Source organism: Chenopodium quinoa, unplaced genomic scaffold, assembly GCF_001683475.1.
Source record: "Chenopodium quinoa cultivar QQ74 unplaced genomic scaffold, ASM168347v1, whole genome shotgun sequence".
In the NCBI taxonomy this organism is placed as follows: Eukaryota; Viridiplantae; Streptophyta; class Magnoliopsida; order Caryophyllales; family Amaranthaceae; genus Chenopodium; species Chenopodium quinoa.
This window is the reverse complement of record NW_018744626.1, coordinates 3,816,057-3,828,174: the sequence shown is the minus strand read 5'-3', so window position 1 is coordinate 3,828,174 and position 12,118 is coordinate 3,816,057. Positions and strand designations below refer to the sequence as shown.

The window sequence follows — 12,118 nt, the reverse complement described above, 5'->3', positions numbered from 1 at the left end:
TTGCAGTCTCAAGTAAATGCCTGTGCTTTCTCTCCACTACTCCATTTTGCTGAGGTGTATCAGCACAACTCTTCTGATGCTTTATCCCATTCCCATGATAAACACTTAGAATTCTTCCTTCACACAATTCTTTTGCATTATCTGTCCTAATACACTTAACCTTCAAATTGTATTGTGTATTAACAAAGATTATAAAATTGGACAGAATATCAACTGAGTCACTTTTATTTCTCATCAAAAATGTCCAAGTGTTCCTTGAAAAATCATCAACAATTGTAAGAAAATAAGTACAATTGTCATGAGTTTTTACTCTATATGGTCCCCATACATCTACATGGATGATTTCAAAACATTCACTAGTCTTAGAAACACTAATAGGAAAAGATTTTCTAGCTTGTTTTGCTCTAGGACAAACTTGACACAAAACATCACAATTCTTTCCTACTGTAGGCAGGGTTTTATTGACTAGATGTAGCTTCTCAAAAGGAAGATGTCCTATCCTCAAATGCCAGAGTTTAACTTCATCATTTACTGATACAAGAGCTTCAGACTCCTTCTCCATACAGAACTCCTTATTCTCTATGTCAACTTTATCAGAAACTGCATATAAGCCAGAATCTAGCTTACCAAGAACCGGTGTAAATCTCTGAGAATGATCCTGAATCATGCATTTATCATGTGTGAAAATAATATCACAAGACAAATCTTTACATAGCTTATGAGTAGAAATCAGATTAAACTGAAATCCTAGAACATGCAACACATTTTTCAAGATTATACCATTTCCAATCTTGACATCACCTATGTGTTTTATCTCAGCCTTCTTCCCATCAGCAATAGTGATAGTTTTGACACTTTTATCAAACACAGAATAATCAACAAACCACTCTAAGTTACTGCAAATATGATCAGTGGCACCACTGTCTATTATCCATTTTGAATTAGAACAAGTGATTAAACAAGTACCTGCCACATTTGCAGTATGCTGTTCAGTTTGCTCAACTTCAGATTTCTTGCAGTATTCAAGGAATTGCTGATATTGGTCTGCTGTTATATGCCTGACATTATCATCATCATCCTCTCCTTGAGCAATAGCAGCAAACTTCTTGACTTTGCCTTTGTTACCAAAACTAGGAGGATATCTATGTAATTTCCAGCATCTACTCATAGTATGTCCACCAATCTTGCAATGCTCACAAAAGAGTAATTGTTTTTTCTGTGCAGCAGCAAATTTGTTGTTATCAGACCCAATTACCAACTTGTGCCTAAAATTCTTATTGTAACCAAGATTCCCAGTGTAATTCCTTCCTTCAGCTGCAGCAAATGCCATTGCTCTTTCTTCATTCTGAAAAGTCATCTGTTGTTGTTTCTCATCTTGAATCAGAAGTCTGTAAGCCACTGAAATACTTGGCAAGGGATTCATCATCAAAATATTAGTTCTAACTGAACTGTGCTTGTTATTTAACTTCATCAATAGTTGAATCAACCTTTCTTCTTACTGAATCTTCAAAAATTGCTGAGTCGAATTACAAGTACAACCTCTGCAATTACAGGCTGGTATTGGACTTGCACTACTCAGTTCATCCCAAATCACCTTCAACTTGGTGAAAAAATCAGCAATACTGCTATCACCTTGAGATATCTCACTTAAATTCTGCTGTAAACCATAAAATTGAGGTCCAGAAGTAACAGAATACGATCTTCAAGATCTTTCCAGATTTCTCTAGCAGTTGAAAGAAACAACACACTCTTAGCTAGACCTGTGTCTAAAGATCTAAGCAAATAAGACATATCCATGGAATTACATCTATCCCAAGCTCTATACTCAGAACTAGTAACATCAGAAGGTCGAGGTAAGGATCCATCAATGAAACAGACCTTATTTTTAATTGCCAAAGCCAAAATGATACCTCTCTTCCATTCAGAATAACCTTCACCATTAAACTTCTCAGAAACCAGAGGATTTGCTGGATTTTCTGAAGGATGAATGAAATAAACGCTTGAAGGATCTTGCATCAATGGTAGAACATTTGATCCTGCCATTGATGAGTAGAAATTCAACAGATTCCTCTTGAAACTTTATCAAAGTAGATGAAATCGAACTCTTCTTGAGCTCGAATTTAGGACAGAAATTATACTCTTCTTGAGTAATCAAAATAAAAAAAAATATCAGAATCAAATTGTTTTGTAATTTTCAAAACAAATCAAATGAAAAATGCGGAAATCAAATCGAAAAGCAGATCTCTAATGCTCTGATACCATGTTAATTCTCTCTAAATTGAGAGAATTCAGTACAAAAATTAGAAGGCATTTTAGAGAGAAGAAGAGGAGAGAATTTTTATTAATTCCAGAAAATTAGAAATGAATTCATTAGCTAACATCAGAGTCACTAGCTATGAATTTATACAACTGTAATACAGCTTTCTAGAATATTACAAAACTAATAACAAACTAAAAGTTTTGTTGATAAGTATATTAGGTGACTCGTACTTCGTAGCTTTGTCCGCCCGATCGGGCGGACATTGCCCGGTCTGACCGGGCGGAAGAAGAAGAGGTGCCTGGCAAATTCGTTGAAGAAGCTGCTCTCGCGCTCGACCGGGCGAGCCTTCGCCCGACCGGGCGAGCCTTCGCCCGATCGGGCAGACCTTGCCCGGTCTGACCGGGCGGTGGGGGTTGGATACGTTGAAGCATTCGTATGGAGTTTTCTTCTCGCGCCCGATCGGGCAGACCTTGCCCGGTCTGACCGGGCGGAGAAGGAAAAATGCGGAGACGCGGATTTTACGATTTAAAGTTATCTTTTATGTTATCTTTTTGCCCAAGTATCTTTTATTTTAGGGATTAATATAAAACCTCCCTAATATTAGTATTAGGGTTAAGAGAGAGAGAGTGAGAGCCGTTCTTGAGAAATACAAGAATCATCTTTGTAATCTTTGCAGTTTATAGTGAAATCATTCGATCTCGGTGCCCGTGGACGTAGCTATCACATCGATAGTGAACCACGTAAATTCTTGGTGTTGTTCTTATTGTTTGCATTGAATTTCTTTATTGTTTTCTTGTTTGTTTACGACCTTTGCTTCCGCTGTCGCACAACAATTGGTATCAAGAGCTCAGGTTCAATCCTTGGAGAGTTTCTTGAAGATAACAATGGCAGGAGATTCAACAATAAGAATTGAGAAGTTTACCGGGAAAAATAGTTTCGGGCTATGGCAAATTAAGATGAAGGCTCTGTTAAAACAACAGCAGATATGGCGTCCGTTGGCTCCAAAGAGTACTACTTCGGAGTCAGGAGACGGACCGACTGACTCGCAGTTAGAAGTTATGGAAGAGAAGGCACACTCTACCATATTACTTAGTCTTGATGATCAAATCATCACGGAGGTTGCTGATCAGGAAACGGCGGCTGGATTGTGGCTGAAGCTGGAGTCATTGTATATGACTAAGTCGTTGACCAACAAATTATTACTGAAACAGCGGTTGTTTAGCCTCCGGATGCAGTCAGGTACTTCCTTACGGGAACATCTAGAAAAACTTAACTCTATTTTGCTTGATTTACGTAATTTAGATGTTAAAATTGATGATGAGGATGCTGCGTTGATTTTACTTGTATCTCTACCGTCTAGCTTTGAGAATTTTGTAGAGTCTTTTGTTGTTGGTAAGGATTCTATAACCTTAGAAGAAGTGAAGGCAGCACTTCATACTAGGGAACTCAGAATGAAAGCTACGAGTGATAATGGGGATAATGGTAGTGGGTTATTTGTTAAGTCCGGAAAGTCTAAAAAGAATAAGGGGTTTAACAAGGGGAACAATGCTGGGTCGGGTGCTGGAAACGGCAAGGATGGATCTAGTAAAACTACTACTAAAACATGTTATTACTGTAAAGAACCGGGTCACTTTAGGAATAATTGTCCGGTGAGGAAAAACAAGTCCCAGGCTGCTGTAGTTGAAGAGAAACCGAATGAGAGCTATAATTCAGAGGAAGATTTAGCATTAGTCAGTTCTGCTAGGTCTGATGATTTATCTGATAACTGGGTTCTAGATTCGGGGTGTTCGTTCCATATGTGTCCACGTCGAGATTGGTTTGATACATATGAACCTCGCAATGGGGGTATGGTTATAGTCGGTAACAATGCTCCATGTAAGGTCACAGGTATTGGTTCCATGAGGTTGAGGACTGTTGATGGGCGGAGGTTAACTTTGACTAATGTACGGCATGTTCCTGCTTTAGGAAAGAATCTGATTTCATTGGGTACCCTGGATGAATTGGGGTACAATGGTGTGTTTTCAGATGGGGAGTTGTGTATTTTCAGAGGTTCTGAGTTGGTACTTAAGGGTATCAAAAGGAACACCCTCTATGTTTTTGAGGGTGTTACACTGCCTAGTTCTGCGGTTTGCGCATCTGTATCTCACCAGGAGATGACTAAGATTTGGCACATGAGGCTTGGTCATATGGGGGAGAAGGGGATGCAGCTATTGTCCAAGAGGGGTCTTCTATCCGGGGTCAAGGTTGCCAACCTTGAATTTTGTGAGCATTGTGTGTTTGGTAAGAAACACAGGTCAAAGTTCAGCAAGGGTGCTCACATTACTGATGCAGTGCTCGATTACATCCATTCAGATTGCTGGGGTCCATCTAGAGTTGAAGGTATGGGAGGTTACCACTATTTTGTGTCATTTGTTGATGACAAGTCCCGATACACATGGCTTAGGTTGCTTAAGTCAAAGGATGAGGCCTTCAAAGTTTTCAAGCAATGGAAAGCTTTGGTGGAAAATCGACAAGGAAGGAAGATCAAGAAGCTACGAACGGACAATGGGCTAGAGTTTTGCAAAGACGAGTTTAATCAGTTCTGTGCAGATGAGGGTATAGGTCGGCATCATACTGTCAGGAAGACACCACAGCAGAACGGTGTAGCAGAACGGGTTAATCAGACACTGCTAGAGAGAGTTCGATGCATGCTCTCTAATGCAGGGCTTGGGAGGAGGTACTGGAGTGAAGCTGTGTTAACAGCTTGTTATGTCATTAATAGGGGTCCTCATTCTGGAATTGATTCCAAAATTCCGTTTGAGATCTGGAGTGGTAAGCTGCCTAATTTTTCGAATTTGAAGATTTTTGGTTGTGTTGCTTATTATCATGTTATTGAGGGTAAGCTGGATCCACGAGCCAAGAAGGGGTGTTTTGTTGGGTACGGGGATGGTGTGAAGGGGTTTAGAATTTTTTCACCTTCGGAGGGTCGGGTCATTCTTAGTAGGGATGTTACTTTCGATGAAAACACCATGTATTCAATTAAAAATGCAGAGATTTCAGATTTGAGAAGGGAAGGAGACAATTTATTACAGACAGATGGGGTACTTGAGGTACATCAGTCTACCATTGCTGATTTACCTCGGGTACAATATATTGATGATGATGCTGATGTTCCAGTGCCGGGTACTCCTGAACCTGAGATTACTCCTACTCATTCTAACTCTGGGGATGAGGTGGAGCAATCTAATCAGGGGTCATCTAGTCAACCTGACACCATTCTTGAGATGCCTAAACGAGTTATCAAGAAGCCTGTTAGATTGATTGAAGAGATGGAGGGAAGAAATTGCTGTGTTGATGCGATGACAGGTTATGCATTGAGTGTAGCTGATGATGTAGAGTCATTTGAACCTGCCACATATAAACAAGCAATTAGTTGTAGTGAGTCTGCGCAATGGCTTGCCGCAATGGGTGAAGAGATGCAGTCTCTTTACAAGAACAGAGTGTGGGAACTGGTAAAGGTACCGGAAGGGAGGAAGCTTGTGGGTTGTAAATGGATTTACAAGAAGAAAGAAGGGTTGTCGGAAACTGAGCAAATACGTTTTAAGGCTAGGCTAGTTGCTAAGGGGTTCAGTCAGGTAGAAGGGGTTGACTTTGTTGAGATATTCTCACCTGTGGTTCGACATACTTCTATCCGTGTGTTATTGTCAATTGTAGCACATTTTGATCTTGAGCTGGAGCAGTTGGATGTTAAAACGGCTTTCCTTCATGGCGATTTGGAGGAGGAGATTCTGATGAAGCAGCCCGAAGGATTCGAAGTTCCTGGAAAGGAACACTATGCCTGCAGATTGCTAAAGTCATTGTATGGACTTAAGCAATCCCCCGACAGTGGTACAAAAGGTTTGATTCTTTTATGGTTTCACAAGGTTTTGACAGGAATTCATATGATTGCTGTGTGTATCATAGTAAGCTGGATAATGGTTCCATGATTTATCTTTTGTTATATGTTGATGACATGTTGGTTGCCACAAAGAATAAATCTGATATTGCTAGATTAAAGGAGATGCTTAACTCGGAGTTTGACATGAAAGACTTGGGTGCAGCTAGGAAGATTTTGGGTATGGAGATCTACAGGGATCGGGCTAGAGGTAAGCTTTTCTTGACTCAGAAAAGCTACATTGAAAAGATTCTGTCTCGTTTTGGGATGGAAAAATCGAAGCCTATAAGTACGCCAACTACTGTTAGTTGTAAGTTGTCTTTGTCTATGTCACCTCAATCAGAGGAGGAGTTGTCTTATATGTCTAGAGTTCCATATGCAAACGCGGTTGGTTGTTTGATGTATGCTATGGTCTGTACTAGGCCGGATATTGCGCATGCTGTTAGTGTTGTAAGCAGGTTTATGGCTCGACCTGGGAGGGAACACTGGCAAGGGGTGAAAAGGATTTTTCGCTACCTGAGAGGGACAGCTGATATTGGTCTTGTGTACGGGAATGGTAAGGAATGCTTGGTCACTGGGTACAGTGATTCTGATTATGCAGCTGATGTGGATACCAGGAGGTCTGTGACTGGTTATGTGTTCACTTTGGGTGGTTCTGTGGTTAGTTGGAAGTCTACATTGCAGTCATCAGTTACGTTGTCAACTACTGAAGCTGAGTATATGGCTCTAACTTCTGCAGCTAAGGAGTCTATTTGGCTCAAAGGCCTAGTAGGTGAACTGGGTATTGCACAGGATTTTGCTACAGTGTATTGTGATAGTCTAAGTGCGATTTGCTTAGCTAAAGATCAAGTACACCATGATCGGACGAAGCACATTGATGTCAGGTATCATTTCTTGCGTACTGACAAGAGGATTAAGGTGAAGAAGATTGGGACTGCTGACAACCCGGCTGATTTCTTCACTAAGCCTGTTCCGTTTAGCAAGTTTAAACATTGCTTAGACTTGCTAAATATTGATTACTACGTGATGTAGTAGGCCCTGAGGGGCGAAGTTGGGGAGCTCCTGGTGTAGGTGTGTTGGCATTAAGGTGGAGCTTGCCCGGGGCTTGTGATGCAGGTGGAGCATTATGAGTTGTTATACTTGGAGACGAGTATGTGATGGGTCTTGGTTGAAGACTTATCGGGATGTATGGCTTATGCATGAGTCCTGCATCGGGTTTGGCTTGAGATGTTTTTTCACTATGTCTTGATGGGGTCGTTTGCTGACTACGAGTTCTCGTCAAGGTGGAGATTGTTGATAAGTATATTAGGTGACTCGTACTTCGTAGCTTTGTCCGCCCGATCGGGCGGACATTGCCCGGTCTGACCGGGCGGAAGAAGAAGAGGTGCCTGGCAAATTCGTTGAAGAAGCTGCTCTCGCGCCCGACCGGGCGAGCCTTCGCCCGACCGGGCGAGCCTTCGCCCGATCGGGCAGACCTTGCCCGGTCTGACCGGGCGGTGGGGGTTGGATACGTTGAAGCATTCGTATGGAGTTTTCTTCTCGCGCCCGATCGGGCAGACCTTGCCCGGTCTGACCGGGCGGAGAAGGAAAAATGCGGAGACGCGGATTTTACGATTTAAAGTTATCTTTTATGTTATCTTTTTGCCCAAGTATCTTTTATTTTAGGGATTAATATAAAACCTCCCTAATATTAGTATTAGGGTTAAGAGAGAGAGAGTGAGAGCCGTTCTTGAGAAATACAAGAATCATCTTTGTAATCTTTGCAGTTTATAGTGAAATCATTCGATCTCGGTGCCCGTGGACGTAGCTATCACATCGATAGTGAACCACGTAAATTCTTGGTGTTGTTCTTATTGTTTGCATTGAATTTCTTTATTGTTTTCTTGTTTGTTTACGACCTTTGCTTCCGCTGTCGCACAACAAGTTTGTTACAGAACAGGACAAATTCTGTTATATTGCATAACAGAATTTGTTAGAACTCCAGCTGACTCGTAATGCTATGCTCGGATTGATGACTTGGCAAGAATGCTTGAGTCTTCGGATTGCTGACATGGCACACCTTCTAAATCAACTGTGTGCAGTAAGCAGGCTACCAAGGCAGTGATGAGCAATGTCTTTTAGTTGTGGAAGGAGAGTGGTAATACAATAGTGGATCAATGGCTTTTATAAAAAGGAGCAAACTAATTTCAGACCAACTAAACAGGAAAGTGAGCACGTTATTATAGGACAGAGGTAGTGATTTGTTGTGAATTGAACAGCTTGGGATTTTGGGAATGATTTAACTATTTAAGTGAAATGTGAAAATTAAAGGAAGAAGATGAACGTTATTATAGGACGGAGGTAGTGATTTGTTGTGAATTGCTACTTATAATACTTCATCCATCAACTTAATTTTTAATGTTTCAGACAGTGGCTTTTTTGGCGGTACAAGTTGGCTTCCAAAACCTGAGATGATCACGCCAGATGATGAAGATGTCCTTAAAGAAGAAAACAAGATAAAAAAATTTATGGATGATGGTAAGGTGGATCCAGATGTAGCAGTTCAGATACGCGGCCTAGTCAAGACTTACCCAGGAAAACTGGATAAGAAGTTAAAGATATCTCCTCCATTCCATTCTGTTAAGGTACTTTGGAAGTATACTGTAGTAGAGTAAAGTCTTGATTCAAGACAGAGGGAAGTTCTAGAGCTGCAAGGCTGCAACTATTAAAGGGGATAGTTGTTGGGAACATGAGTTTGTTGAGGAACTCATTAGAGGCTCAAGTTCTTTATAGGTTGTAACAAAGTAGTTGGCCTAATTGACTGGGAAGTTTGAGTCTAAATTCCTTGGGGTCAAGGTTTTTCACATCCTATTAGGCCTAAGGGAAGTTTTTATCGTAAAATCTCCCTTGCATTGTTTCTTTACTAGTGTTAAGTTCCTTTAAATTGTACAAAAAGTGACTAGCAAGTTTCATACTAAATTTAAACCCCCCCCCCCTCTTGAAGCATTTCATCTATATAACAAATATCATCAATCATGGATAATAAATTAAATGACAGAAAGAAAGAGGGGAGAGAAGTGGGACTGCAATTTTCTTCCAAATACTCCTAACTAGAGAGATACGGTTCCTCCCAGTCTCTTCTTCCCTCCCTGTTTTCACATCTAAACATGAGTGATGGATACTTCAGTTTCCCATCCAAAACAATTATGTTCCTGAGTCATACAGAAGCATGCACATTCTTATTGAGCTTCTATCTTTCATGTCTTTGTTGGGGGGGGGGGGGGGTGTTGCCTAATAACATTATATTATTTTCCAAAAACAAAAAATTAAATCCTGTGGAAATGTAAAAGGTAGCTACCATTTTAAATTTTCTATTTTTTGCTTCATGTCTCATATTTTGTAGGGCTTATGGGTCAACTTCCCTAAAGATCAGCTCTTTTGCCTCCTGGGGCATAATGGGGCTGGAAAGATCACAACTATCAGCTGCTTGACTGGTATAACACCAGTGAGTGGAGGGGACGGTAATATAGCTTTATTAATTTCATAACCTTGCTTCTTCCAATTCCTTATTTATACACACCTATAATCACTTGACTGACATCATATGGCTGACAGCATTAATCTATGATCATTCCGTTCGAAGTTCTGTTGGAATGTCCAATATCCGAAAAATTATAGGAGTATGTCCTCAGGTATTTTTCTAAATCCTCTTCTCCTTTGTATTTTATGTTTATCAATTCAACAATCCTAGTAAATGTTTAAACTCTTTCACTTTCTAGTTTCTACTGCTACATTCTTGAGGATAAATAAACTGACTTTTTTACATCCAATAAAATCCTGCAGTTTGATATCCTCTGGAGTGTATTAAGTGGTGAAGAGCACCTTGAACTTTTTTGCAACATAAAAGGCCTAAATCCTGATTCCATCCCAACAGTAAGTACCCAATATAGCAATATAGATCAAAGTTTTTTGTGACATATCTCATCTTTGTGTACAAAAAAGATCATAAGCATTCATATGAAAACTGATATCAATTAGCTGAAGATTTAAAAGCTTTAAGTAAAAAGATTTTTTAACATCCACCGAAGTATCCAAGTTCATATAAATGCTTCAATAACTCAAGACTAATATGTAAAATCTCTCACAAATTTTCTTACTAAATGTTGACTATGTTGTATTAAATTATTAATCACATTATTGTTGCCAAAATGTCTGTAATATTTCTTTTGTTTTTTGCTTAGTAATTTGTTATTATAAGCTATGTATATACGTATCATGAAATTGATTGAACCTCCATGTACCCAACTCACCTCCTCCCCCCCCCCCCCCCCCCCCCCCCCCCCCCCCCCCCCCCCCCCCCCCCCTCTTCTCATTTTTTATTAAGAACCTTTGTCTAAAGCTTTGATCACAACCAGATTGTTCACAAATTACTAGAAGATGTGCAGCTGGCTAAATCAGCTAAAGTCCGGTCTGGTAGTTATAGTGGAGGCATGAGAAGACGTCTCAGTGTTGCAGCAGCCCTTATTGGTGACCCAAAGTTGGTGATTCTTGATGAACCGGTACAGGAGTTTTTTTAAAAAAAAAATTATTTCTGGCCTAGCTTCTATTTCCTGCTTGTTCAAATTCCACAAGAACAGGTAACTACAGTCAGTATAGTGGGCTAATATTTGAGTTTTTAGACTACTGGTATGGATCCACTTACTAGAAGACATGTCTGGGACATCATAGAAAGTTCAAAAAGAGGGCGAGCCATTGTTCTAACAACTCACTCAATGGAAGAAGCAGATGTTCTAAGTGATCTTATAGGGATCATGGCAAAAGGAAGACTACGTTGTATAGGAACACCAATTCGATTAAAAATGCGATTTGGGACAGGCTTTGTTGCTAATATGAACTTCGACAAAAATGTAGGCGAAACAGGTGACAGAAGCCGAGAGGAGTTGAAGCAGTTGTTTAAAAGGGTAAGTCGCTAAGTTGGACTAGAGTAGCTTTCCAGATCCAAAATGTTCTTCAACCCACCCATTGTTTCGCACTTTGCACTCTTAACATGCTATTTGATGCTACCATGGCAGCAATTGGATGTTGAGCCCATAGAGGAGACTAAGTTATATACTACCTACATAATTCCCCATGAAAAAGAGCCACTATTAAAGGTAAACACTCAGCAAGCCCGACTAGTCGTCATAGAACATAGAATGCTGACATCTACCCTACATACATGTTTAGCAAGAAGAATTCTAAAGTACGGATGATGAACTCATATCCCTATTCTAATTCTTATCCATGATTTTGATTAATTCAGAAAGCTTTTGGTGAGGTCCAAGATAGACAAAGTGAATTTGGTATAACAGATATCCAGCTTGGCCTTGCAACTCTAGAAGAAGTTTTTCTTAATATTGCTAAACAGGAAGAGATGGAAAGTGCTGCATCAGAGGAAAGATTCGTAACTCTGAGTCTGACATCTGGTGCCTCGATACAGGTAAGCACATTATGCTAACATAAACCCTTTAGAATACTATACTTTCAAGGAGAAAAACCAGGCAGGCTTTACTAGTGAATTGTTCCCTATTTTAACTGACAATGTACATGCAGATACCCATGGGAGCAAGGTTTGTTGGGATCCCAGGAACAGAGTCTGCTGAGAATCCGCAGGGAACTATGGTGGAAGTGTACTGGGGAGAAGATGATTCAGGTGCTCCTGAAATATTGGGCCACTCACCCGAGAAACCTATACCTTCTGGCCTAAATTTAAATATCCCCAAGTCAACAGCTACAGAACTTCAAGGAATTGTCATTCATCCTAGCCAAGTTTCTGATGTATCTTTTACCTAGTAATTAAAGTCAGATTTTCCTATTTTAGCTTTGAAAATTAACTCAGATTTATCAAACAAGAACACTTGTATTCAATTTTGTATCATATGTTTGAAAACAGAAAATAGATAAGAAGGTTAGAAGATAGTTTTTTT

The 12,118-nt window shown here is 40.1% G+C and overlaps 2 protein-coding genes across 2 annotated transcripts; both read left to right on the top strand.

Moving 5' to 3' along the window:
* Positions 1-8,623: 8,623 nt before the first annotated feature.
* LOC110700898 (ABC transporter A family member 2-like) lies at positions 8,624-11,530 on the top strand. Its single transcript, XM_021878479.1, has 8 exons — positions 8,624-8,797; positions 9,556-9,673; positions 9,768-9,844; positions 9,996-10,085; positions 10,568-10,711; positions 10,832-11,113; positions 11,225-11,305; positions 11,504-11,530. Exons 1-8 carry the CDS (start codon positions 8,624-8,626, stop codon positions 11,528-11,530), a joined length of 993 nt encoding a protein of 330 aa, XP_021734171.1.
* A 15-nt stretch (positions 11,531-11,545) lies between these two features.
* On the top strand, positions 11,546-12,007 carry LOC110700559 (ABC transporter A family member 2-like). Its single transcript, XM_021878113.1, has 2 exons — positions 11,546-11,631; positions 11,745-12,007. The coding sequence occupies exons 1-2, from the start codon at positions 11,566-11,568 to the stop codon at positions 11,982-11,984; spliced, it is 306 nt and encodes a 101-aa protein (XP_021733805.1). The 5' UTR covers positions 11,546-11,565; the 3' UTR covers positions 11,985-12,007.
* The last annotated feature ends 111 nt before the right edge of the window (positions 12,008-12,118 follow it).

Coding starts and splice junctions, on each gene's coding strand:
- LOC110700898 (XM_021878479.1), top strand. CDS start 8,624: ATGATCACGCCAGATGATGAAGATGTCCTTAAAGAAGAAAACAAGATA. Junction 8,798..9,555: donor CTCCATTCCATTCTGTTAAG/GTACTTTGGAAG, acceptor CATATTTTGTAG/GGCTTATGGGTCAACTTCCC. Junction 11,306..11,503: donor AAAAAGAGCCACTATTAAAG/GTAAACACTCAG, acceptor TTGGTATAACAG/ATATCCAGCTTGGCCTTGCA.
- LOC110700559 (XM_021878113.1), top strand. CDS start 11,566: ATGGAAAGTGCTGCATCAGAGGAAAGATTCGTAACTCTGAGTCTGACA. Junction 11,632..11,744: donor CATCTGGTGCCTCGATACAG/GTAAGCACATTA, acceptor ATGTACATGCAG/ATACCCATGGGAGCAAGGTT.